This window comes from Cupressus sempervirens, chromosome 9 (genome assembly GCF_028749045.1).
Source record: "Cupressus sempervirens isolate cs-2001-9-10 chromosome 9, ASM2874904v1, whole genome shotgun sequence".
NCBI classification, from domain to species: domain Eukaryota; kingdom Viridiplantae; phylum Streptophyta; class Pinopsida; order Cupressales; family Cupressaceae; genus Cupressus; species Cupressus sempervirens.
In genome coordinates, this window is record NC_143126.1 from 133,604 (window position 1) to 159,367 (window position 25,764).

Sequence of the window (25,764 nt, forward strand, 5' to 3'; positions counted from 1 at the left end):
TTGCTAGAGCCATTTGAGGGAGTCATTTTTGATGAATTTGGCCAGCTACCACACCTATGTGCATTTGAACTTGAATTTAAATCTTAACATTATTACAAATAGAGGCTTCAATGTTAAGAAAACTAATCGTATCGACAAAGGTATGAGAAATAATAACATTTCTATCTTCCCATAAAGAAAAAATAATTTCTACCCTAAAAGCATGCTAGATTTGACAATGCTTGAAATGAATATGAGCTCAATTCCCCAAAAGAGCCATACACTAGGAAAAAGGGGTTTTGGTTGAAAGGTATTAAAAGTCATGAATTCATGAGCTCAATCCCTAGAAGAGCCATACACTAGGAAAAAAGGGGTCTGGTTGAAAGGCACAAAAAATCACAAATCCAACTTGAAAGTTGCTACTTGCATCAAGACAAAACTAGAAGAGATATTTGAAGACTTAGGTTGAGCACAAAGTGGACAAAAAGGGTTTGGAATAACCATGTTCTAAAGGCAAGAGCCCATAGGTAAGCCTTCAAAAAGAGTACACTAGGCAAGTGAGCTTACGTTTAACAACAATTAGACAAATATTGTGAGATTGATGTTGCCAAACAATCAAAAGTGTCTGCAAATACCACCATAAGTTTAAGAAAGACACCATTAGAAGATGTGGAGAGAACCATCGATAATCCAAATGCAACTTGTAATTATAGAAAGTAGTGTTGGGACACCAACATTAGTCCTTCCACCAATATTTGACAATGTGAATGTCAATCTTATGAATCATTTCCAAAGGAAGATACAACATGAAACTGTCAAATGTCTCTCACTCTGGCCTAGAGTGTCACAAGTAGATTTTTCAACTATTCTAGGAATAAAGACTCATGGCGGAACTGGAGAACAATTCTTGGGGAGTTCAAACACCCTTTTTGCAAAATGTCACACTTGAACACATGGATAATGAGACAAAGGGGGTCTTTGAACTTGAATAGGTTGAGACCATTAAAGGTTATGCTAGTGAAAAGACAACTGGTCTCAAACTAGAACCAATCCACTAAATTTAGGAATTGTTGGATTCCTAGGCATGCCATATGTTTTTGACAACAAAAGTGTCCTTGAGACAAACTTGACATTCCATGAAAAGAAGAATTTGAAAATCAGCCCCATTCCAAGCAGGTTGGTTGGCTAAAATGTTGGACGAAATGCAACTAATCATAACATCCTTAAAAATAATCTTTCTATAATAGACCACTACAATGGCATCTTAAACAAATACTCAAGGCACCAACCTTTGGGAAAATATATAACTCAAATCATGTCCTTTTTAGTAGAGCACAATTATTTACTGACATACATTATAAAGCCTGTCAAATAATTATGAAAAAAAGTTAAATAATGAATAATACTATTAATAAGTTTGATTCTTTGGAGTATCTATGAACTTTATAAGTGAGGATGATGTTACTTCAAAAATTCCTAATTATTCTTTAGAGATGATTGGTGTACCTCCATCTTCATTGGTTCCTTGAGTAGAGTTGAATTGATTGAAACTTCCACCATTCTTGTTCACTACGACCACTTTATCTTAAAAATTTGGAGGATAGATTTTAGGGATTAACACTCTTCTAAATGATGAAATCCTATCTAAATGAAAATGTAGACTTGATTGGATTGTGAAATGTTCATCTTTCATGGACAAGGAGACACATAGGAAGTTTTTAGATTCACTTGTATTTTTTGCTCATGCTTCCATCTTTCAATTCCTACCCTACATGGGAAGCATTCCAATATTTTATTTCATTTTGTTTCTTCCTAAGGGGATAAGATTTTTGTAAGCATTGGATCATTTCTTTTCTTCAAACAATTAGGGGTTTTGCAAGAGATTATTTGTCATGGGGTGATACATAGTCACTCTCTTTCTCTGTTCTAGGGGGAATATTCGATTGTATCTTGATTAGATCAATTATATGTGGGATTATGGAACATTGAATGTAGTTCTTGGGGAACACTAATGCAACCTCCATGCATCACTCATTAGATCAATTATATATGGTCTTATTTTACATTCTCTCTTTTGGGGACAAGTTTTCTTGTAAGAATTTGGTATAGCTATGATACCATGAAGAATTTGCCTTAGGAAAAAATAACGCCAAGATCAAGAAGCACAAGACTAGCACAATATGGACCAAATAGTGTATGATCATAAAAAAATGAGAATGAATATCTAATTATCTTTGGATATCAAATTATTCAATGATAGATAATTGATGTATGACTAATGTTGTACATGTACACTAGAAGTGCCTGAATATAAAGGCCTCTAGAATGCTTCTAGAATGACTAGGAGTTAGCAATATGATAAGCCTCACAACTAAGCACACGTCCACCAAGAGTGGATTATCCTTCATTAAACACAGGAATTAGTGTGATGATGAGAGGATAAACTTACATAGGCATGTCATGTAAAATTATGTTGTAGACACCATGTGCTTAATTAAGAGTGCAAACAACTGTGTTGTCTACATGATAACTTAGTTAATTATGCAAACTCCAGTGTTGTAGACACCATGTGCTAAAATAGAGTTGCTAACTCTTGTGTTGTCAACATGACAACTCACATGAGTACACAAACTCCTAGGTGTCTAACCTAATAAGTAATAAAATAATGCATTTTATCCTAAGTAAACTTAAATAAAGTGTAAATAATAATTATTTACACTAACATTTCTCCCAAGTGAAATTTCTTCTTGTCTCCATTTATGAGATATCATTGTATATGAGTACCTAACATGTCTTAGTAGCCATGAATATTCTTTCTATGTTACATAATTTTAATAGTAATCTACTCCTAAGTCACACTTAAGTGGGTTTGTGTTAGAATTAATATTATGTTGTATTACCTAGTGAGAAAACATATTCACATGTTAATAATGTTGCCTATTTCTTGGGATTCTACGTACACAACTATCTAATATGTCTTCTATATCTTCATTTTCCAGAGGTGTTGGAATATCCTAGCACTTTTTCTATTTCACATTCAATTCCTCCATGATACTCTATAAAATTTGAAATATTAAAAAAAAATTAAAAATTATTATATTTGGCACCTAGTCTACCTGAAAAAATGCTTCCTTAGGATTCTACACGGCCCAAATTTATTCATTAACTTATTATATGTCCTCATTAGAAACCTCTTTGTTCTTAGGTGAATAATGACTTCACTTCTAATATGAAATTCTTTAAATCTCCTCTTCTAATGTCTTAGTCTCGTTTCGAGCATTCATCTTATTAATATGCTTCCTCACCTCTTAGTGTACAATTTTCAAGTGCTCTAAAAATGCTTTAGCTTTGACACTTCCATTTTCTCCTTTTTCCATCTTCCTTAGCTCTAAGGTATTTATTGAACTACTTCCATATGCAATCTAGCATGGTTATTTATTAGTTCTCACATTGATATAAAATTACACCCATGGTAAATTAGATCCCATCAATTGGGTTTATCTCTTATTGAGAATCTCAATGGATTACCCAAACTCCTATTCAATGTTTTTTCTTACCATCAATTTGTGGATGATGTCTAAAACTTAAATTCAAATCTATCATCAACTTGTTCTACAATGTCCTCCATGTTAATACCGATAAACTTAGTATCTAAATTTACAAATATGCTGCTTGGTATAACATGTAGTCTCACTTCCTCTAAAAAATAAGTCTACAACACAAATACCATAACTAGTCTAATTACAAGGGATAAAATATGTCATCTTTGATATTACCACCACTACAAAGTGGAATCAAGCTCTCTCTATGTCCTTGGTAAACTAAGAACAAAATCCACACTATTATCCCATGGTTTCTCTAGTATAGGTAATGGTTGATATAGCCCTATATTTTGACTTGTTTCATTTTCCATCTTATATAATGTATAGGGGGGAATGTGAAGCAAGGAAGTAAACCTTAGTTCATCACATAACCTAAAATCTTAAAGGAGAATTGTGGAAATCGATCCTTTTGATTCCAATTCTAAGGTAACTAGATCTAAGAAGATTAGTGCCAACCAAGAGATAAAGGAACAATAATGCAAAAAAATATCTAATAATTATAGAATTAGAGAAAGAATGCAAGACCATCAAAACCCTAGTGTAGAAAGTGTAGACACCTAAAAATCCTTTAGAAAATAAAGTATTTTTATTTTTTGAAAAAGTCCCTGATGACATCATCATTTATTAATTAATTAATTTATTTTTATGCCATTAAATCCCTTTATCTTAATTAAAAATATTTAATTAAGGAATCCCTCCCAAAAATGTTTAAATCTTATTTAAACATTATTTCTTTATTAATTAATTAATTGACCAAAAATCCCAAAATAAATAATTAATTTATCTTTTGCCCAAAACTTGGCCAATTTCCTTAAGACCACTAACCTCTTCCAAAATCTTCTAATCCTTCTTTAATTTCGATCAAAGGCCAATCCCATCATTTCCTATCCCTAATCCCAACTCAAAATATTTAATTAAGATTAAATATTAATCCTCATGTTTATTAAAAATGTTTTAATAAATATCTCCTCAACCCAAACCCTTGAAATAAATAAAACTTTATTTATTTTCTAATTTTTTTTTTGTCCTCATCCTAGGAAGTTCTAGACTCTTCTAGAAAGTCTTCATCCTCATCCAAAGCCTAGACTCTTCTAGAAGATGTCAATCTTTATGTTTAATCCTAATCCTAATCCTCTCCTAACCTTGTCACATTCTTTAAACATGGGTTAAGACTTGCTAACCCAAGCCAAAGTTAACAAATATCTCCTCCTTCACCCACCCTCATTTATTGCCATCCACTTGCCTATCCCTAAGCTAATCCTAAACCATTCTAATCCATCCTCTAATCATTTGCACAATCCTAAGCAAGCTTAAAACCTTCCTAATCCAACCCAAGTCGAAATTCCTCACCCTCCAACATAAATGACCCTCAAATATCTCTTACACTCTCTTTCAATGCTCTTACAAAGCACTTATGAAGGGTCTTTATGAAGATATTATCCCTTGAGCCTCTTTTGTTGACTCATCCTTTCCCTTTCCTCCATCCTCTCACCCTGTGACATGTGTCACTCCCTGATTGGCTGTAAGGAAGCAAAATCCATGTGCTCTCCTCTCATTCAATTTGAGCCCTCCATAAGCTTTCTCCTTTCCTTCCATCTTAGCCCTCCATCCTTCAAGCCTCTTGCCTATTAATTGGATCCTTCCCCTTTGCAAACACAACACAATCTAGAAAGTAAAGCCATAATGCCATTTTGAGAATTCATTTTTACATCAAATCCATTCACCAAAATCTATCAAAAATCCTCCATTGAAGCCCATTTGAGCATTTGAGCATACATACGTAATCAAGCCATCTTAGCTATTAGACACACCTCTACATCAAGTGATCATCCTTATTGAGAGAGCCTATCCATGGCTCATATTCTCATTTGAGGACTTCACTTTGTCTCTCATGACATTATGTTAAATTAGTATCCTAATGCTTTTTGATTGTTTTAATTTAGTGTTTCTAACATACTAAAGTAGCATATACATTTTGGCACGCCCGGTGGGACCTCGCATGGGTCATCTTCATTAGCTTTTTTAGTCAAGTTTTGTATGTCATTTGCTAATTTTGGCTAATTTTGCTTATTTTTGTGATTCTTAGGATTGTATAAATTGATTTTGTAGGTCCACATGAGCATGAAGAAGACAAAGGAACTCATAGTCTATCTCATAGTGTTTTCAGTTTTTTCAAGCTTATATGTGGATGGAGAACTTGGAATTCTTCTTCCTCTTCTTGTCTATATTCTTCTTCTATTCCATCTACTTCTTTTTCTTCTTGTTGAGGGATCTTGGTCTTTTTTTTTTTAAGGAAGCAAAAATCATACACACTTTTTTTTAAGTGCTTAAATGAAGCCCCAAATCATACTTAAATCCATTAAAAACTAAAAAATTGCAAAAAAAGAAAAAGAAAAAAATCTTTTAACAAGTGAAACTAAACCAATCCAATCATTTGCATCCTTGCAACATCAAGGTTTTAGATGCATTCATGCAAAGTTAGGAACACTTCATTTTTGGAAATTTAAAAAGAACTTCAAGTTTCCATTTCAAAAGGTTCAAAATCAACACTAAGTGAACACTAAAATCTAAATCAAACTCAAAGCATCAATCAAGGATAAAATGAACCTCATTTGCAAATATTTTAAAGTTCTTTTAAAAATCTCATGAAAACTAAGAGTCCTAAATGGTTGCCAAAATTGTCCTAAAAGCTTTGTTATTTGTTCCAAACAAATGTCTTGTTGCAAAATCTTGAATGTTTCCTAGGTTTTTCATGCATCAAAACAATCTAGGAATATCATTTTTTTAGGCTTAAAACATGCAAACTAGAACAAAAAATCTTTAATAAAAATCAAAGTCCAAAGAGTCATTTTCACTTTTGAGTCCAAAAGAATCTTGAATGATCTAAGGTTAAAACAAAGCACTTCAAAGTTCTTAAAACAACACGCAAAATCTCAAATCTTGAATGCTCAAAGGAAAAAACTTGAATGTTTAATCACTTGTCTTTGAATGCATATTGCTAAAATCACTCTTGAGTGCCATGGATTTCAATCAAGTTTTTTTTTTTTTTTAATGAATGCATGATTAAAACAACAAATCCAATCTTGAATGCCATAGATAAAATAATCATCTTTTGGGGCATAAAAAGAATCCACATTTTAGAAATTTTTAAAGTTATAAAAACAAATAAAGACACTTTGAGTGAATTTTTTGTTGGACTCACCCTCTTTAATCACCCATCATTCTAACCATTGGTTGCAATATCAATGCCATATATGGGGATGGGTCTACCTAAGAAGGTGTTAAGTGCTTCACAAAAATCAAATTCCACTCACTTGAGTTTTTATTGGTTTTTCTAAGATAGAAAATTTCTTGAATGCACATTAGTCTTGCTAACACTTCATTTGGGCATAAAAATTGAACAAATCTTGACGTGGAGGGCCTCCAGGCACGTGCTTGAAATCAAGCTTTACACACATCTTTGTTTTGGGCTTAAAACAAACTCACACTCAATCTTGAATGCCTTAAAGAAAATTAATTGATACTTGATGTGGAGGGCCTCTGGGCGCACGAGTTTACTTTTTGTTGACCCTAAATCTTCTTGGTGTATTCATTCTTCGATCACTTCTCTTTTGTTGGTGCATTTCAAATTAGAATTGAACCTTTGCATCTTAAATCATGTGTGTTTTCAAAAGGTCTAGATCAGAAAACTTAAAGCGTCGGGTGGAAAAGAACTCTATCTTTTAGCCCAAGATCATCCAAGTCTTCTCTCCCCTTGTCATCTTTCGAGGCCATCTTGGGTGCATAAGATTAGGATCCAAAATCTTGTCTTAGATTTTAGGAGGCCTACTTGGGGATTTCATCACCCCTTGGGATGACCTCAACTCTAGCATTCTAGCAAAGTATAAAGATTAGGAGGTGAATCGAAAGACACCTCTCTTGGGATCAAGATTCTGTCACTCAGGCTAAGCCTCAAGGAACTTTATACCTTTGAGAAGTGAAAGAGGAGAAGTGGGTTACCGCTCCTCTCGGCTGTGTGGCATTGTTTTGGTTTCATTTATGGATTTGGGCCTCACGTACCTTGGGTATATTGAGGACTCCCTAGCTAAACCAACTGTCAGCCTTGTAGACAATCATCTAGGATGTTAATGTGTTTGAAGTGACTGATCGAAACATTTGTAGAATATACACATGCCATAGTGCAGTTACTATCTTTTGAGAGTCAAAACTTCTATCTGGTTGTTCCTATCTATTCCTTGATATTTTACTTGTTGAATGAATGTTTGCAAAACTTGGTCAATCCTAGCTTAGGGCACACTTAGCGTAGTCACTGCCTATTTCAGAAGTTGAACAAAGTTGAAGCAAAACAACCATGATCTCTCAAAGCCAAAAAGATTCAAGAATTTATGTCAAAACAACTCAAACCCAAATAGAAGTTTCACAAAGCCAAACTCAAGCCATCTCAGGTGTACCAAGAAATTTCAGCCAAGAGAAAGGAAGTAACACCAAGCCCTCAAATTACTAAACTCCACAAAGCAGAAGACAAAGATGCCAACGAAGCCCTTCAAGATGCCTAGTTAGATCGCACTATCAGATTTAGCAAACATCCAAGAGTTACCCTGCTTATGTCTTACCAACTAGGCATGATTTCTATGATTAGGCCCCCTTGTTTCTCCACATATTCTTGCATAAGTTTCAATTTAGAGTCATCTTTGTAGGAAAGCCAGCCATTCTAGGTTATCCCTTTAAGCATTTTAGCTCATCCATGTCATCTAGTTCCTTGCCTTAGAACCAAACCATCTAGCCAGCAATCAAAAAGTTCACATCCAAGCCTTCAAAATTGTTGTGACATTGCCAGAACTTGCTTTTCCTATCATCTTGCAAATCCACTAGTCTCACCAAGGTTATCCCTCTGATAGAGATTTGTCTAGGGTAATCTAGCCTTGTCACTTGTCATCCCTCATCACCTTGAGCTAAAGGTTGGGATCCGCAAGTGGTCAATCTTGTGTTTTTTCTAAGGGATCATCAGTCTATCCTTAAGTTGACACAATCACCACCAAGCTTGCACATAGGAAAGCAAACCTTTCATGCTTTGGCAACATATCTTTGAAGTTAGAATCCCCAACCCAGTCTTCCTTAGGTTTGTCATATAGCTTTGCCTTAGCCTAGGAAATCATTTGAATAGAAAAGCCTCCCCCCTTTGCATCCATCAAAATTGTTGCACCTCATCTCTAGGAACATTTTCATGCCACCTGTCACTCGCTTAGCCAAGAAGAAGAAGGAAACAATGGAGCCCTTTTATTTGGATCAGACAGCATCACTCCCCTTGAGCACTCAACCATCTTTCAGCCCAGAGAATGCTATACCATCACCTACTGACATTGAAGCTTTCATGAACCAACCAGGAAATGCAGTATTGGTGAATGCCATTATAGACAAGAACAATGAAAAAATCACGGCAAACTTTCAGAGGGACAACGTAGGAGCCTTCGATTTTGGAAGTACTCCTCCCTTATTAGATCCTTCTCACCCTCTGTTTGGGTAGCTGCCACCACCCATAGGCTCTTACAATCCAAATCATCCTTTGTATATACCAAAAGAAGAGCCTCAACCCACCTCATATGATCCAACAGACCCAAACATACCAGCCTCCACTCAAGTTCAAATCTCCATTCCGTAAGCCAATCCAGCTACCACCACTCCACCATTGGTCCATACCACTCCATCCCAAACCCCCTTCACCCAAAACACCTCATCATTCACTCCCTTCACTATTGCTGCTGCTGCTCTCCAACCTAGCCTTCCAAATTCACCCATCTCCCAAATCAGTGCTAGCATCTTTGGCCAACCTCAACAATATACAACCAGGATGCCACCCATGGGGCCAAGTAATCAACCTTTCATCACCCCCAGCTTGTTTACCTTAGCTCAGAGCACAATTCCATCATTTCCACTAGGTCCTTGGAGCTCAGTGCCATCAGCCACAAATCCACAAGCTACTGTCCTCACTCCACAAAGCTATCAAACCCCACAAGCTACTACCAATGTTCTGCCAAGCTCTCAAGTGACCCAAGCTCTTGCAACCACTCTACCAAGCTTACAAATCCAGCCACCAAGCTATCAAACCCCATCAGTTCCATTTCCAAGCTTTCAATTCCCACCACATCCACCACCAACTAATCCATTACTTCTTATTACTAACTATTTTTCTATGCCACTTCTAGGAGGAAATCCACCACCACCAACCACCAATTACTTGGCCTCTTTTGCCATGCAGATACCCTCCCAAATGGGGGCACAACCCACATATATTGGTCAAACTCCTCAAATCTAAAGTCAAGTTCCACAAGCTCCTCGATCCTTTCCCCAAGCTTCACAACCATCTTATACCTTACCTCCACAAAGCAATGCATTTATCCCATAGCTAGCTTATGTTCCTCAATCCCAACCTCAAATCCAATATCAACAGCAAGCCTCACAACACATGCATCAATATGTGCCACCTCCACCTCAGCAACCCATCATCCACCATTCAGTTGCCCAAGCCATGTACAATCCATACCAGCCCATACCTCAAAGCCATCCATATTCAATTGCACCATTCAGTGCATATCTCCCTCAGAGTGCTCCTACAGTAGAGGCACCATAGCCATCACCCATTAATTTAGAATGGGAAGCCACGAAGACAGCTTTGAAGAACATCTAGGAGGGAAATGACCCAAAAACCTTCAAGTTTGAGAATGCGTGTCCTTACCCATTTGACAAAGCCATTACCATGACACCATTTCCCAAACACTTTGAGATACCCAAGTTTGACAAGTTTAGAGGAAAACGAGACCCTGTCACACATATCAAAGAATTTTACATGCATTGCCAAGAAGTGGCATACAATGATGTCTTCCTTTTTTGCCTCTTCCCCAAAAGTTTGGCTGGACCAGCTCTTGAATGGCTTTATAGAATCCCATATGGCACAATAAAAAACTTTGCTGAATTGTCAGAGGCATTTGTAGCCCAATATGCCCATCTTGTTGAGACAGAATTATCAGTGGTTGATCTTGTCCACACCAAGCAAAAAGGTGGAGAAAGTCTTGGTGAATATCTACAAAGATGGCAAACCCTTACCACCCACATATCTTGCACCCTACCAGAGCACCATTTGGTGAAAATGTTTATTGATAATGCCCATCCCAGCTTAGCTCACCACATGACCATGAACTGTTTGCAGACCTACAAAGATATCAAAGAAAAAGGAATGATACTTGAGAAAGGACTCATTAAAGATGGTGTGGTCAAGATTTACAAGGAAGCCAACCAAAATCTAACACATTCAAATGACAAGTCTAGGTATTGGAACAAAAACAAGCATGTTGCAATAGATGGGGTCACTGACACCAGACATGTGAATATTGTTGGTACTTCCCAAAATTAGTCCAACCCACCCTATCAACTAAACAATCAACAAGATATCAACAATCAACAACAGAATCAACAAAGCTTTCAAAGCCACAATCCAAAGCCCAAATTTCAAGGGTCTAACAATCAAGCTAATGCCATCAATGTAGCTGCAAGACCAAAGCCCAAGTTCCAACATGTACCTCAAAACTATACACCCCTTGGTGAGCCATTGGATGTCATTTTTGAGAAATTAGTCAAGGAAAACCTCATCAAATTTCTTCCTACCCAACAAATCGACCCAGACCAATCCAAAGCTGCATGGTATAGAGACAATGAGTATTGCAAGTTTCATAGGGTGAAAGGGCACACCATCCTTAGATGCATGAAGATGAAAGATTATGTACAGGACCTCATTGATCAGAAAGAAATCACAGTTGGAGCAGAAACCTCTCCCAATGCAGGCTTGTAGATCTATCAAAATGCTTTTCCTCCTCACAACAACCAAAATCCTGGAAAAGCACCCATCCAAACCAACAACAAAAACACCAACAACCGCCAGCCAAACCAACAACATGGGAAAAATAATGACCACACTTCATCCTACATAGACAATGGTAGCCTCATAGGTTGTATATCTGAGAAAGAGTCTTATGTTAATGTTATCAATATCCAAGGCCCAAACAATGAGTGTGCAGTCATCACTCAAAGAGCGTGATTGAACATCACAGCCCCATCAGTCCCATACGCACTATCAACCCTAGCAACATCATCAACTCCATCAAAAAGCTAATACAATATCTTGGAACACCTTGGGAACATGCTAGCCCAAATCTCCATTTTAGACCTTCTCCGCACTAGTCCTGTGTACAAAGACATCCTTGATAGTGCTCTCATAGAATCTCGTGTCCTTCAGATATCAATGCAACTAATTTTTGTAATCTTGTTGGACACCTTTCATGCTCATGTGCCTTATCATTCAAGCCCACTAACATACCCATGGTCGAGCCAGATCACACCCTTCCACTTTGCATAGCCATTATGGTATCCAATTTTGCCGTAAAAAGAGTAATGATAGATAATGGATCAGCCTTGAATATTTGCACCCTAAAATTCATAAAACAAGCTGGGTATACTGAGGTAGATATCGTCAATGAAGTTATCACCATTAAAGCTTATGATAATCTGGAGAGAACCACAGAGGGAACAATTTTGCTACCCATCAAGGTTGGGCCGGTCATCCAGGAAATAATTTTCCATGTTGTTGATCTAAACCTACCATTTAACATCCTCCTTGGATGCCCATGGATCCATGCCATGAAGGCCGTTCCATCCACATATCATCAGTGCCTCAAATTTTTACATCAGGGCACTAAAGTGACCATCCATGCCAATCTAGAACCCTTTTCTTATTGCAATGCAGTTGAAGCCTCATATACAAACCATTGCCCTATCATCAAAATCGGCCAATCCATTGCCAGTTCATCTAACACCTGTAATGACCCGTAAACCATCCTCGCCTCCACCCTATCTACCCTAAAGATCAACAACAAAGGTTGTGGAGAGTATAGCCTGTCTGATGCATTTGCAGTTGGTGCATTACCACTTGATCCACACACCCATGGACAACCCACATATCATAGAGCCAATGAGACTCCACCTCCTTGATACACACAACTTGGCCCAACAACCTTTGTATCCCCAAGAATCCCTCTTCATGAGGAGCTCACTCCGGATATCAACAATTGGTTACATAAGGATGCACCTCCAAGAAATCAAGCACGCCTTGATCACTTTAGCCAAAAGTATCCCCAAGCACATAAGTTCATCACTGAAAAATGGAACTATCAAGGTGGTGGTCTAGGACCAGAGGAAAGAGGCATGCAGTGTCCCATCGAAGCACACAAATGGGAAAAGAAGTTAGGTCTAGGCTTTGGCATACCCACAATTGGGGGCACCAATACAGACGGTCATGCTTTTTTGAACATCCACTATGACCTTGTAGAAATCAAAGAAATTCCAAAGGAAGTTGAAAAGAGAGCCTACGACGATATTCGAGACCAAATCTCCTTGGGAGACTCTGTTCTCCAAGAACTATCCATCCATTTCATCAACCTACCACTCACTCACCTTGAACTCATAGACTGGGACCAACCAAGCATCATACACATTGATGAGTTCACATCAGAGGAAGTGCTTCTAAGATTCATGGGAACCGAAACTCCTCACAAGAAAACAAAGCCAGATTCTACCTATATCTATAAGCTAGATCCCAAGGGGTATTTTGGAGAAAATCCCCAACCTAGTTTCGATACAGCCAAAACTAGAACTAAGGTGAATTTGAGAGTAGCTCAAGTAGCGAAGAGAGCCCCTTAGTGAGAAAATCCAGATTCACAAGTAGAACATGAGGATTTAGCATTGCCTCCTCAAGATAATCGACCAGAGGTGTCTTCTATTCTAATTGAGGATACTAGGGAAGTCAACATCGGTTCTTTAGAGATCCCCAAACTTGTTCACATTGCTGCATCCCTATTGCAAGACCAAGCTGATCTCCTCTTTGAGGTCTTAAGAGAGAACATTGGCCAATTTTCATGGTCATATCAGGACGTGCTAGGTCTTGATCCAAAGCTTGTAGTTCATCATCTTGCAGTCGATCCAAAGATCAAGCCCGTCAGACAAAAGCTTAGAAAAATGCACCCCAAGGTGGCATTACTAGTCAAAGCTGAATTAGAAAGAATGTTAGCTACTAAGGTTATCCGACCTATCGACTACTCAGAGTGGATCTCCAACATGGTCCCCGTCACTAAGACTTCTGGTAACATCAGAATCTGCACTAATTTTAGAGATCTTAACAAAGCTTGTCCAAAAAATATTTTCCCTTACCCAACATAGATATGATTGTAGACCTTACAGCTGGACATGAAATTCTGTCCCTCATGGATGGATTTTCTGGGTATAATCAAATCAAGATTGTAGAAGAGGATTAGCATAAGACAACATTCACTACCCCTTGGGGAACCTTTTGCTACAACATGATGCCTTTTGGCCTAAAGAATGCTAGGGCTACCTATTAACGAGGTATGATAGCCATTTTCCATGATCTTATCTATAGCATTTTGGAGGATTATGTGGATGATATCTTGGTTAAATCTCACACCTTCATGGATCATCTTGTTGACTTGGAGAAAGTCTTTGATAGGTTAGCCAAATATCATCTCATGCCGAATCCCAAGAAATGTGTCTTTGGGGTCACATCTGGCAAGCTTCTAGGCTTTATAGTTTCTAAATGAGGTATCGAGATCGACCCCGAGAAGGTCAAGGCTATCTAAGACATGCCTCCTCCCCAGACACTAGGACAGCTTTGTACTCTTTAGGGAAAGCTTCAATCCATCCGACGCTTCATCTCCCAACTTGCAGATAAGTGTACGCCATTTGCACATCTACTAAAGAAAGATGATAACTTCAAGTGGGATTCTTTATGTCAACGCAGCTTCGATCAGCTCAAGTAGTATCTTGCCAATCCCCCTATCTTGGTTCCACCAGTTCCTGGTCACCCCTTCATCTTGTACATATCAGGAATGCCTATTGCTCTAGGGGCACTTCTAGCACAACACAATGACTACGACAGAGAAAGAGCCATCTACTATATTAGTAGAACCCTAGTTGGTTATGAACTCAATTACACTCCTATGGAAAAAGCTTGTTTGGTAGTTGTTTTCTCAACTCAAAAGCTTTGCCACTATATGCTAAGTCATACCGTCCAGCTAGTATCCAAAATTGATCCTCTCAAGTATATGCTCTCTAGAATAGCACTTACAGGCCGTTTGGCCAAATGGGTTATGCTCCTTAGCAAATTTGACATCCAGTATATGGACAGAAAGGCAATCAAAGGGCAAGCTATAGAAAATCACCTAGCTGATGCACCTCTAGTAGATACATATCCTTTGATCATAGAATTTTCAGATGAACATATCTATCTAATTGAAGAACAACCCCCATGGAAACTTTATTTTGATGGCTCATACGCATCTCATGGATCAGGGGCAGGAATATTGTTGGTCACACCTCAAGGAGATTACATTCCAAAATTTTTAAGCTACAATTCCCTAGCACCAACAATATAGCTAACTATGAGGCTCTCATAGCAAGATTAAAGATAGCCACAGAATGGAACATCATTGAGTTACAAATCTTTAGTGATTCTTAGCTCATCATCAAGAAAGTCCTAAATGAATATCAAATCAAAGATGAAAAGCTATTACCCTACAAAGAGCTAGTTGATCAGCTAACCCAGCATTTTACAAAGCTTTAGTTTATACAAGTGCCTCGAATGTAGAAGCAAGCAGCGGACACTATGGCTACTATTGGCTCGCTCTTGGAAATTCCCCAAGCAGCTACGCAGTATGAGTTTTTAGTTGAGTAGCTCCTCACACCTGCCTATGCGAATGAGGATTCAAATCATGTTTGCATCTTGGTTGGTCCTCAATCGCCTCGGTACCATGAAATCCATGCTTACCTTAAAGATGGTATCATATCCCCTCACCTCACACAAACCCAATGCCAAAACCTCATTTGAAAATCATCCCGCTATGTCATCATAGCCAATACCCTATATCATCGGGGTTATCATGATACTCTCTCTAGGTGTTTAGACACAAACGAGGCCATGATGGCGTTAAAAGAAGTACATTCTGGACTTTGTGGTGCCCACATGAGTGGTATTGTCCTAGTGTGACAAATCCTTAGAGAAGGCTACTATTGGCATACCATCGAAGAAGACTCCTGTGACTTTGTCAGAAAATGTCTCCCATGTTAGCAGGACACCAATCTTGTGCATGCTCCAACACAATATCTACAACCTATTGCACCACCTTGGCCCTTTGCATGTTGGGGCCTTGATCTAGTTGGAACTATCACACCTCTCTCATCTGATGGACATAAGTGGATAACAACAGCTACAAACTATTTCACTAAATGGGTGGAGGCAGTCCCCCTAGTCTCAGCTACAAGAGTTCAGGTCTCCAAGTTCATCTTGTACCACATTTTTTGCCCCTTCGACATCCCATCCACCATCTTCACCGACCACAGAGGTAACTTTGAAAATCTCAACATGGAAAAACTATGCACTTCCCTTCGTATCTATTACCGCTTTTCTAGCCCATATTTCCCACAAGGTAACAACCAGGCAGAGGCAACTAACAAAACCCTCCTCAAAATCCTAAAGAAAGTTGTCAATGATTTCGACTGTGATTGGCACCTACAAATAAATCCAACCCTATGGGCCTATCAAACTTCCTTCTGTACATCCAAAGGAACAACTCCATACTCCCTAGTCTATGGTGCTGAAGCGGTACTATCCATAGAGGTTGAACTTCCCTCCTTGCACATATCTTTGCGAGGGCAAATATCAGATGAAGAATACAGAGTAGCTCGACTCACCCAACTAGATCTCCTAGATGAGAAGTGACAACACGCCTATGATCACCTCACAGTCTATCAATCTCGTCTCAAAAGGAACTTCAATAAGAAGGTGCTTCTGCGACACTTTCAGCTAGGCAACATGGTCCTCAAAGAAAATATGAAAGTCCAAGCCGATCAAGAAAAGAAAAGCAAGTTTGAACCTACATGGCTTGGTCCTTATGTTGTCACTGCCTTCTTTGGCTTCGGAGCCTATCAACTATCTACACTAGAAGGAGAACTCTTGAATGATCCTACTAACACCATTCATCTCAAGAAGTTCTATGCTTGAAGATCCTTGGTATACCCAGCTTTTGAAAAATACAAAAAAAATAGCAAAGAGAAATAAGCGTCCAATGGTGAAAACTTGGCAATTCAAGCGCCTTGGATAGGTACCTTGGTGAAAATTTGGTAATTTAGGTGCCTTGTGTACTAAGACTAATCCATTATCTATCACTATCCTATCCCTCATCCATCCACTCACCATACCATAAAATACCTGCTTGTTCCCTTGGTGTTCCAACCAAATATCCAACATCTAATGAAGCTCGTAAATACCTCTTGTACAGCTTGTAAATCTTGTACCTCAGCTTGTAAATCTTGTACCAAAGCTTGTATCATGCCTTGTAAATCTTGTATCATCCCTTGTATCATAGCTTGTATATCCAAGTCTTGTCCAAAACTTGTACCATATTCTAGCTTGTAAATAATCTTGTATCCTAGTTTGTATCCTATCACATGCACAAAAAGAATCCCATTTTCCTTAAGCTTTTCAAAAAACCATCAAATTATCCAACTATCCATCCAACACACTCTAAAACATTTCCATCTCACAAAACCCAAACATGAACAACCTTGTACATTTGTAACATATCTTGGTCTGTCAACTTGTACATCCTCTTTAGCTTAGTACATTGTATCTATTAGTACCATTGTATCTATCCAGCTTTCGTGTTAGTTCATCCTTGATCAACATCTTGTACACATCACACAACCCTTGGTTAGTTATTCCAATGCATCCTTTAGCTAGATCTCCTATCACCAAAGTGTTATCCTTTTTAGTTCAGCTTGCCAGACGCATCACTCATCCAGATCCATCAGCTTAGGTGCTCTCCGATAGATCCTTGTAGGACATAGCTTTTCTCATGTCTGATCTTGGTCCGTTTCCAATTCTAAGGTAACTAGATCTAAGAAGATTAGTGCCAACCAAGAGATAAAGGAATAATAATGCAAAAAAAAATCCAATAATTATAGAATTAGAGAAAGAATGCAAGACCATCAAAACCCTAGTGTAGAAAGTGCAGACACCTAAAAATCCCTTCCAAAAATGTTTAAATCTTATTTAAACATTATTTCCTTATTAATTAATAAATTGACCAAAAATCCCAAAATAAATAATTAATTTAATTTTTGCCCAAAACTTGGCCAATTTCCTTAAGACCACTAACCTCTTCCAAAATTTTATAATCCTTCTTTAATTTTGATTAAAGGCTAATTCCATCATTTCCTATCCCTAATCCCAACTCAAAATATTTAATTAAGATTAAATATTAATCCTCATGTTTATTAAAAATGTTTTAATAAATATCTCCTCAACCCAAACCCTTGAAATAAATAAAACTTTATTTATTTTCTAAATTTTTTTTTTATCCTCATCCTAGGAAGTTCTAGACTCTTCTAAAAAGTCTTCATCCTCATCCAAAGCCTAGACTCTTCTAGAAGATGTCAATCCTTATCTTTAATCCTAATCCTAATCCCCTCCTAACCTTGTCACATTCCCTAAACATGGGTTAAGACTTGCTAACCCAAGCCAAAGTTAACAAATATCTCTTCCTTCACCCACCCTCATTTATTCCCATCCACTTGCCTATCCCTAAGCTAATCCTAAACCATCCTAATCCATCCTCTAATCATTTGCACAATCCTAAGCAAGCTTAAAACCTTCCTAATCCAACCCAAGTCAAAATTCCTCACCCTCCAACATAAATGATCCTCAAATATCTCTTACACTCTCCTTCAATGCTCTTACAAAGCACTTATGAAGGGTCTTTATGAAGATATTATCCTTTGAGCCTCCTTTGTTGACTCATCCTTGCCCTTTCCTCCATCCTCTCACCCTATGACATGTGTCACTCCCTGATTGGTTGTAAGGAAACACTATCCATGTGCTCTCCTCTCATTCAATTTGAGCCCTCCATAAGCTTTCTCCTTTCCTTCCATCTTAGCCCTCCATCCCTCAAGCCTCTCTCCTATAAATTGGATCCTTCCCCTTTGTAAACACAACAAAATCTAGAAAGTAAAGCCATAATGCCATTTTGAGAAGCCATTTTTACATCAAATCCATTCACCAAAATCTATAAAAAATCCTCCATTGAAGGCCATTTGAGCATTTGAGCATACATACATAATCAAGCCATCTTAGCTATTAGACACACCTCTACATCAAGTGATCATCCTCATTGAGAGAGCCTATCCATGACTCATATTCTCATTTGAGGACTTCACTTTGTCTCCCATGAAGTTATGTTAAATTAGTATGCAAATGCTTTTTGATTGTTTTAATTTAGTGTTTCTAACATACTAAAGTAACATATACAGAAAGAGCTATGAAAGAAAATAGATTTATAGTAAACATTTTTAAATAAAGAAAGTAATTAAACAAATCACCTTGAAAATGAAGAGGAATATTAGATCTAATTTTTTGATGTTTGCGCAACTCCAATTAGTGTATGGTCCAAGCCTCGAACAATTCAAGAGGATGAGAATGTAGAAATATGAATGTAGAAGGCCTTCCTTGATGGAAAAGTCCACTATCGTCAATGGAGGAAGTTAGATATTGAAAGGTTGTGACATGAGTACAAAAGATTGATGATGAAGCCTTCAAATAAACTCCTTGAAGCTCCTTGAAAGAACCTTGAATTTTTTTTCCTATAGTCCACTCAATTTTTTTTTGAATATCCTATCATTGTTTTATTGAGGGGTACACCTATACTACTAAGAGTTTCATTAGATTTGTATCAAAATTTGCCAAACCATGAAAAAGATCTCACCTCATTAGTACTCCTTTGGGAGAGAAATTCAAATTTATCCCTCACCTTCTCTAGGTCTACTCTAAGACCATTTTCTAAGATAGAAACCTCAATGCCAACTCCTTCACAAAACTACACTTTTTAAGGTCAATAAAATAATTCTCTTAACTTATTAAAGACTTCAAATATACATTAAATTATCCTTCAATGTCTAATTGAAAATCAAAATATCATCCATGTAAACAATACAAAATTTAAGAAAAAACTCTTTGAATAGACCATTTATAAGTCGCTTGAATGCACTCATTGTATTAGTTATCCCATAAGGCATTACTAAGCCCTTGTACAACCCATCCTTTCTTTTTAAGTTTTTCTTCCACACATCTCCTTCTCTAATCTAGATCTAATGATATATTCTATTATAATTTATCTTGGTGAATTATTAAATCCACTCAAAACATCCATAATATCACCTACCCTTGGTAAGGTAAATCTATGCTTGATAGTAATCTTGTTGATGGATGGAAAGTATGTACACATCCTCTAGTCTCCATCCTTTTTCAATGCTACTATTGTAATAACTACACAAGGACTTAGAAATATCTTGTATCACTCGTTTTACTAATAATTTTTGCACTTGTATTACTCTTTATTCTTTATTGATCCATTCTATAGGCTTCCTTATTTAGCACTATCTCTAAGAATAAAATCCAATTGCTGACTAATATTTCTTTAGACACATTTTTATACACAACACCATGAAACTCATCAAGAAAATATGAAACATCTATAGGTATATACTTATTATCTTATCTATGAATTCTCTGAATCAAAGCATCACACATATGAGCTCATGCTTTACACCTTCCAAACTTTTTCTTCCATCAGCTAATAAAGTTTTGGCATTAGTACATATTTTCTCCTCCACATGGTTTAGGGAATTTAACTTATGAAAAACACCATCATTTTTCAAGGAATAAGTTTCAACATGTTCATAGAATACCTCATGTTGACCAAATTGACATGATCTTTGTAACATAATCACAAAATATATCATCATTGATAATTTCCAATCTTGAAATTTACAAGGCATTATTTATTGACCAAAGCTTTTTGGTCCTTCTACAAATAATAAATCCAAAATGGATTTAGATCACTTCATCTCTCTAAATATAACTTACTAAACATTTATACTAAAACAAGTTTATCAATACCACCCACCTAAATAATCACATTGCACACTTCACCTTCACACTTACATCTTTTGAAAAGTGAATTCTTCCTCTAATTTGGTTCATACTCTTCATTCAAAAAGTTTCTTTTGGTAACAAGAACCTCTCATCTTGTGGAATATTTAGAATGTGAGGACATAAAATCCTCACATACATGTACAATTCATGCATTACCCGCAAGTCTTCTATTTGTACTCCTTTGATGTTGGGGACCCATATGCTTAATGTACTTCTCTCCACATAGGAAATAGGTTCCATATAAGCCTCATCTTCTAAATACCCATCTAGATCTTAATCTCCCTCTTTAATTACTATTATTTTGGTCATAAGGTTGAAGTTACTAAAGGTCCTTTTTGGTTCTAGATATTACTAGATTCTTTAATCTTCTTTTTGTCTCTGTATGGTTTGCCACCAATTTTTCCTTCACAACCTATTCCCTTTTGATTTCTCTCAAATATTCTATTAAGCCACCATTCAAACTTCAAATAAAAGTGATAGGCATCCTTACAAGTATCCATTATAACTATAATTAACTTCTCTTGATACTTTTCTTCAAGCTACTATCTCCTTGGTGGCCTTGGAATGGTACATTCTAATCAAGACTCTAGAGAACTCTTTAGTATTGTTATATAGATTTCCATACTTGCCTCCAACCTTGCACATTTTTCAAAAACATGCCTTGTGACCAAAAGGATTAACTTATTCTTTTAACATAAGTTGATCATGGAAATAAATAAAGAATTTGTCAAAGCTAAACAAACACTGAAAACATGAAAAATACAACTAGTAGGGAAAATGGTGGGATTGGGTAATACTAAAAATATTTTATTAAGGGAGTTACCATCTAGAAAACAAAATTTGGGATAGATAAGACATATTTTTTTGCAAAGCATCCATTAATAAGATGACATTTGTACACAAGAAGAAAGTTATTAACAAGAAGGAATGCATCATCAACAAAGCATCCATCAATTTTTTCTCTATCACAAGGCATCCATCACGAATAACAGGTTATTAGATATCCACCATTTCCAATTAGGACTACAATAACACAAAATTTATGTTTTTAAAAACTTTTTACTAAACCATTTGTTAGTTTTTAAGTCATCTCGTGATTATTTACACATGTGGATATAATTTTAATCATCAATTGTTATATTAATACTCATTTTATAAATGCGTATAATAAATAGTATAGATATTTTAAGTATATCCATTTAAAAGATGTTAGTGCTATCAATCATTAATCTATATGTATCCTTTCTCACTTTGAGATGACACCAAGATGTATATAAATGTCTATTAAGGAATATATTATGAACAATACTTAATCTTTATATGTATATAATTTCCTACTATTTAGATGAGTATAATTTCCTACTAAGAGATATATTGTAAAAAAGACTTACTCTTTGGTTTTCCTTTATGACATGGAAAACTTCGTTGTAGAGAAGCTAATGATCTACAAGAAAGAAAAACAAGAAGTTTCCTTTAAATGATTTCAATCAATAAAAATACTCTATTTTCTCTATTAAGTCATGATAAAATAGACTATAGTGTTGAGAAAATCTCAAAATAGGAGTAACTAGAATGGATGCATCAATGATTTACCTTTGATTCGTTCCATTGCTCTCCAATAAATTTCCAATCAAGTTTCTATAAGTTGAATAAGAAGTGGATATATTAATTATACTACCAATTTGTGTATAAGAATGAAGAGATGTTCTCTAGAATCCAAGATAAAAAGAAACAATGTTTCTTTGAAGGTAGAAGATAAATCAATTATAGATTAATTCTTTTAAAAAAAGACATTGACAACCTTTCTATCTATAGTTCCTTCCAAAAATTGCATATAATTCAAGATGGATATGATTCCCTTTAATGTTTTAAAAGAAAATCATTTATAAAGTAGAGATAAGTTTTTACATGCTTAGATTATGACCATTAAGCCATGTTGGAATTGATCCTGAAAAGTTGTTGTATGACAAATCTCTGGAGGAAAATGTAATCATAGTTAATCAATTGAAAGAAATAAATATTGATCATGCTTAGTGATGACCATTTATAATTTACATGAATTGGGGCTTGAATGTATTATTCATATTTCCATAAGGAGGAGCATATCACATCCCTAGCATACATATTATATTAATGCCCTTTATAGACTCAAAAATTCACTATCAATAATAAAGAAGTACAAAATAGCCAATGAAGATGATACAACAAAATATAAAAATATATATTGAATTTTCACTACCATTAGATATTTCTTTGTATATATCTTGATGATAACTTTTACCCCAACACACATCATGCTAATTAATGAGAATCTTAAAAAATAAACATACTAAACAAGATGATTATGAAAATATCAAAGAATGAAAATATCATTATTATCCATATAATACCATTAACGACTATAATATATAATTAATACCATGGTTTTAGGGAGACTTGCGTTCATTACGTAGGACACATTTTAAGGACAACACACAATTCCCATTTCCCATATTGGAAACATGTGATGAGATACCCCACCAACATTTACTTAATTTTTCATTTCCAAAGGAAGAAAGAACTCTATGTTTTGACTTTCCATGATAAAATAAAATAAATGAAATAGGAAAACTTGAAAACTTTTCTTGAGGTCATTTTGTAAGGTTTTGAGAAGATGTGACATGACACCCAATCATTTTGAAGAGTTTTACACAAATGTTATATGGTGTTCCCTAGCAAGACATAACTCTTTTACCAATTTTAAATGTGAGAAAATTCAATTTTAATAGATAAAATGGTACAACATAAAAATCTATTGAATCTATCACACCATCAAATTATTTATTTCAAAATGATGGTAATTATTTTTGGAGTTATTGCTACTTCAAGAGAAATAACAACTCTCATTTATTTCCAAAGGAAATGTAGCCATCGACAAATACATGGCTAATTCTACGATTTTGAAACATTGCACATCACATTTTCCACATTTTTGAAATCAATTAAGAAATCAAAATATGATTATTCTTAAGAAAACCCTACAACATAAAATGTATCCATTCATTGTCAATCCTAGAAATCTAATAGCCTTTGCACATACAAATTTTCTCCACTTTTTATTTTATTTTATTTATAGAAGAGGAATAGTTCAAATATATGATTCTATTCTAAATTTCTAACATTTTTTTTTTTGAATGAATTTAATGATTTAATTTTTTATTTCTCATTTAGGATCATAGCTGGGAGAAAATAGATCTTGCACCAAATGTGAAAATTTAGTGATTATGGTTAGGGCCGAGGGGGCCATGTGGTATATCCACCATATCATGTAAGATTTATGAAATTGCATGGAAATGTACTTGCATGATAATTATGGCTCATTTCCTTCACATAATTGGAAAATATGTCAATCCTTGACTAGAGGAGGAGTAATGGTGTAATGCTAGTAGGGATCAAGAAATGACTAATGCTAGTGTTTATTTGAGATTTCACACTTCAGTGACAAAGGAAAAAACTTATAACTCAAACTAAAAATAAAGAGTTAAGAGTTGTATGTTACAAAAGAAAAAGCATTGCCACATATTGGCAATTCAAATCCCATTTGAAGACTATGTGATGTGCAAGTTTAAGAAATGATTGATGTAGCAATTGCATGCTTCTTTTATGAAAACAAAATACTATTTATCTTTTCTTGCTTACTTTTCTATTGGGAGATTGTCCAAGCTATAAATAATGCACTAAATAGGTATAAACCACTTGGGTATGAAAAGTTTCACACAAATCTAATTGATAAACAACAATTTGATTAGACCAAAAAATCAAAACAATGAAATGAGTATAGTATATAGAATGATGCAATATAGTAATAAATGGATGCATGATTGCAAAAATCCTCAACTACTTAATATCACAATAACATGTACAAAATGACATTTTTTTTGAAGGTAATAAATTATTTAGGGAAAGGAAAAAAAAAACACAAAGTTACTTCACAATCAACTATATGATGACATTATGAAAGCTATGGCATTTCCTCCAATTTGTTATAGATGGTTCCCCTATTTTTAAAGAAGTAGACATGTTAATGTAAATAAATGCACATACGTATTTTAGACATCATGTTTTTTGCATTTGTGTTATAATACACTCACTGATATTAGCAAGTTCTAGTAGATTTCAAAACTAACTGAAAATGAAAAAATAAATATAGGGAATGCATGCTTTGAGCTCGACTAGGGTTTTGGGTTGTGTACTACTAATCTAAAAAAACCTTCCATTTGTATGTGTGAAACTACATTTACAACATGATTCATACGGTTTATTATGGCTCCAACTAAATTTGTCCGAACACTTGATGTTGGTGTTAGCATTGTTGGATAGAAGCTCATGGCACCCCAAAATAAACACCCTCACAAATTTTCCTCGAAGGTATTTCATGAGGTATGTGCTAACTTGTTGTCATGCTTCCTATTTAAGATTTTGATAATGTATGTTAATGGCTAGAGAAATGTACTTTGATAGTTTATTTTGTGGGTCCCTCCTGAAAGCATGCTACAAGAATGGATCACCAAATCCTAGTGTCCTCATGGAGTCCAACTTGATGCACACATTCAAATTCTCTCTAAGGGATTTTTTGTTTTCTTTTTCAAACTCTACCCATGTTGAGGCTATCCTCTCGCATGGGTTGTGAATTGTTTGGTCTTCTCTTTGGGTTTTACAATGTTAGTCTTAAGACTTCACTGTCTTAGATGAAAAAAAGCTACTAGTCTTTGTGTGGGTTGAGTTCCTTGGTCTCCCTTTTTCTTGTTTACCTTTCATTCAAACCATTTCTCAGTCTATTAACAAGGGGATTTTCTTGAACTTGACTATTTTTCAATGCTCATCATCAAAATAAGTTTTGAGTTAAGGTTGACTTGGCTCACAAAATCAAAGAAAGTATTGATATCTAGGTGGGTGGAAAAACCTTCACCTAGAAGGTGCTCTAGTTGAATGTATCCAACACCTATTATAGGTGTCAATCAAATGAGCATAAGATCATGGACTATCCTTTGCTTGCACCAAGGATGAAATCCCCTCCTAAGGAGCCTAGATCTTTCC

The 25,764-nt window shown here is 35.8% G+C and overlaps 1 protein-coding gene across 1 annotated transcript in view; it reads right to left on the bottom strand.

Moving 5' to 3' along the window:
- LOC149537313 (putative LRR receptor-like serine/threonine-protein kinase At1g56140) overlaps positions 1-25,764 on the bottom strand; it is a 212,637-nt gene that overhangs the window by 55,007 nt on the left and 131,866 nt on the right. Inside the window, exons 14-16 of the mRNA XM_089802826.1 lie at positions 22,597-22,662; positions 22,282-22,326; positions 22,080-22,132 (exon numbers count right to left, since the gene is read on the bottom strand). Coding sequence (XP_089658952.1) covers positions 22,080-22,132; positions 22,282-22,326; positions 22,597-22,662 — 164 coding nt within the window. The remainder of the gene's footprint in view (positions 1-22,079; positions 22,133-22,281; positions 22,327-22,596; positions 22,663-25,764) is intronic.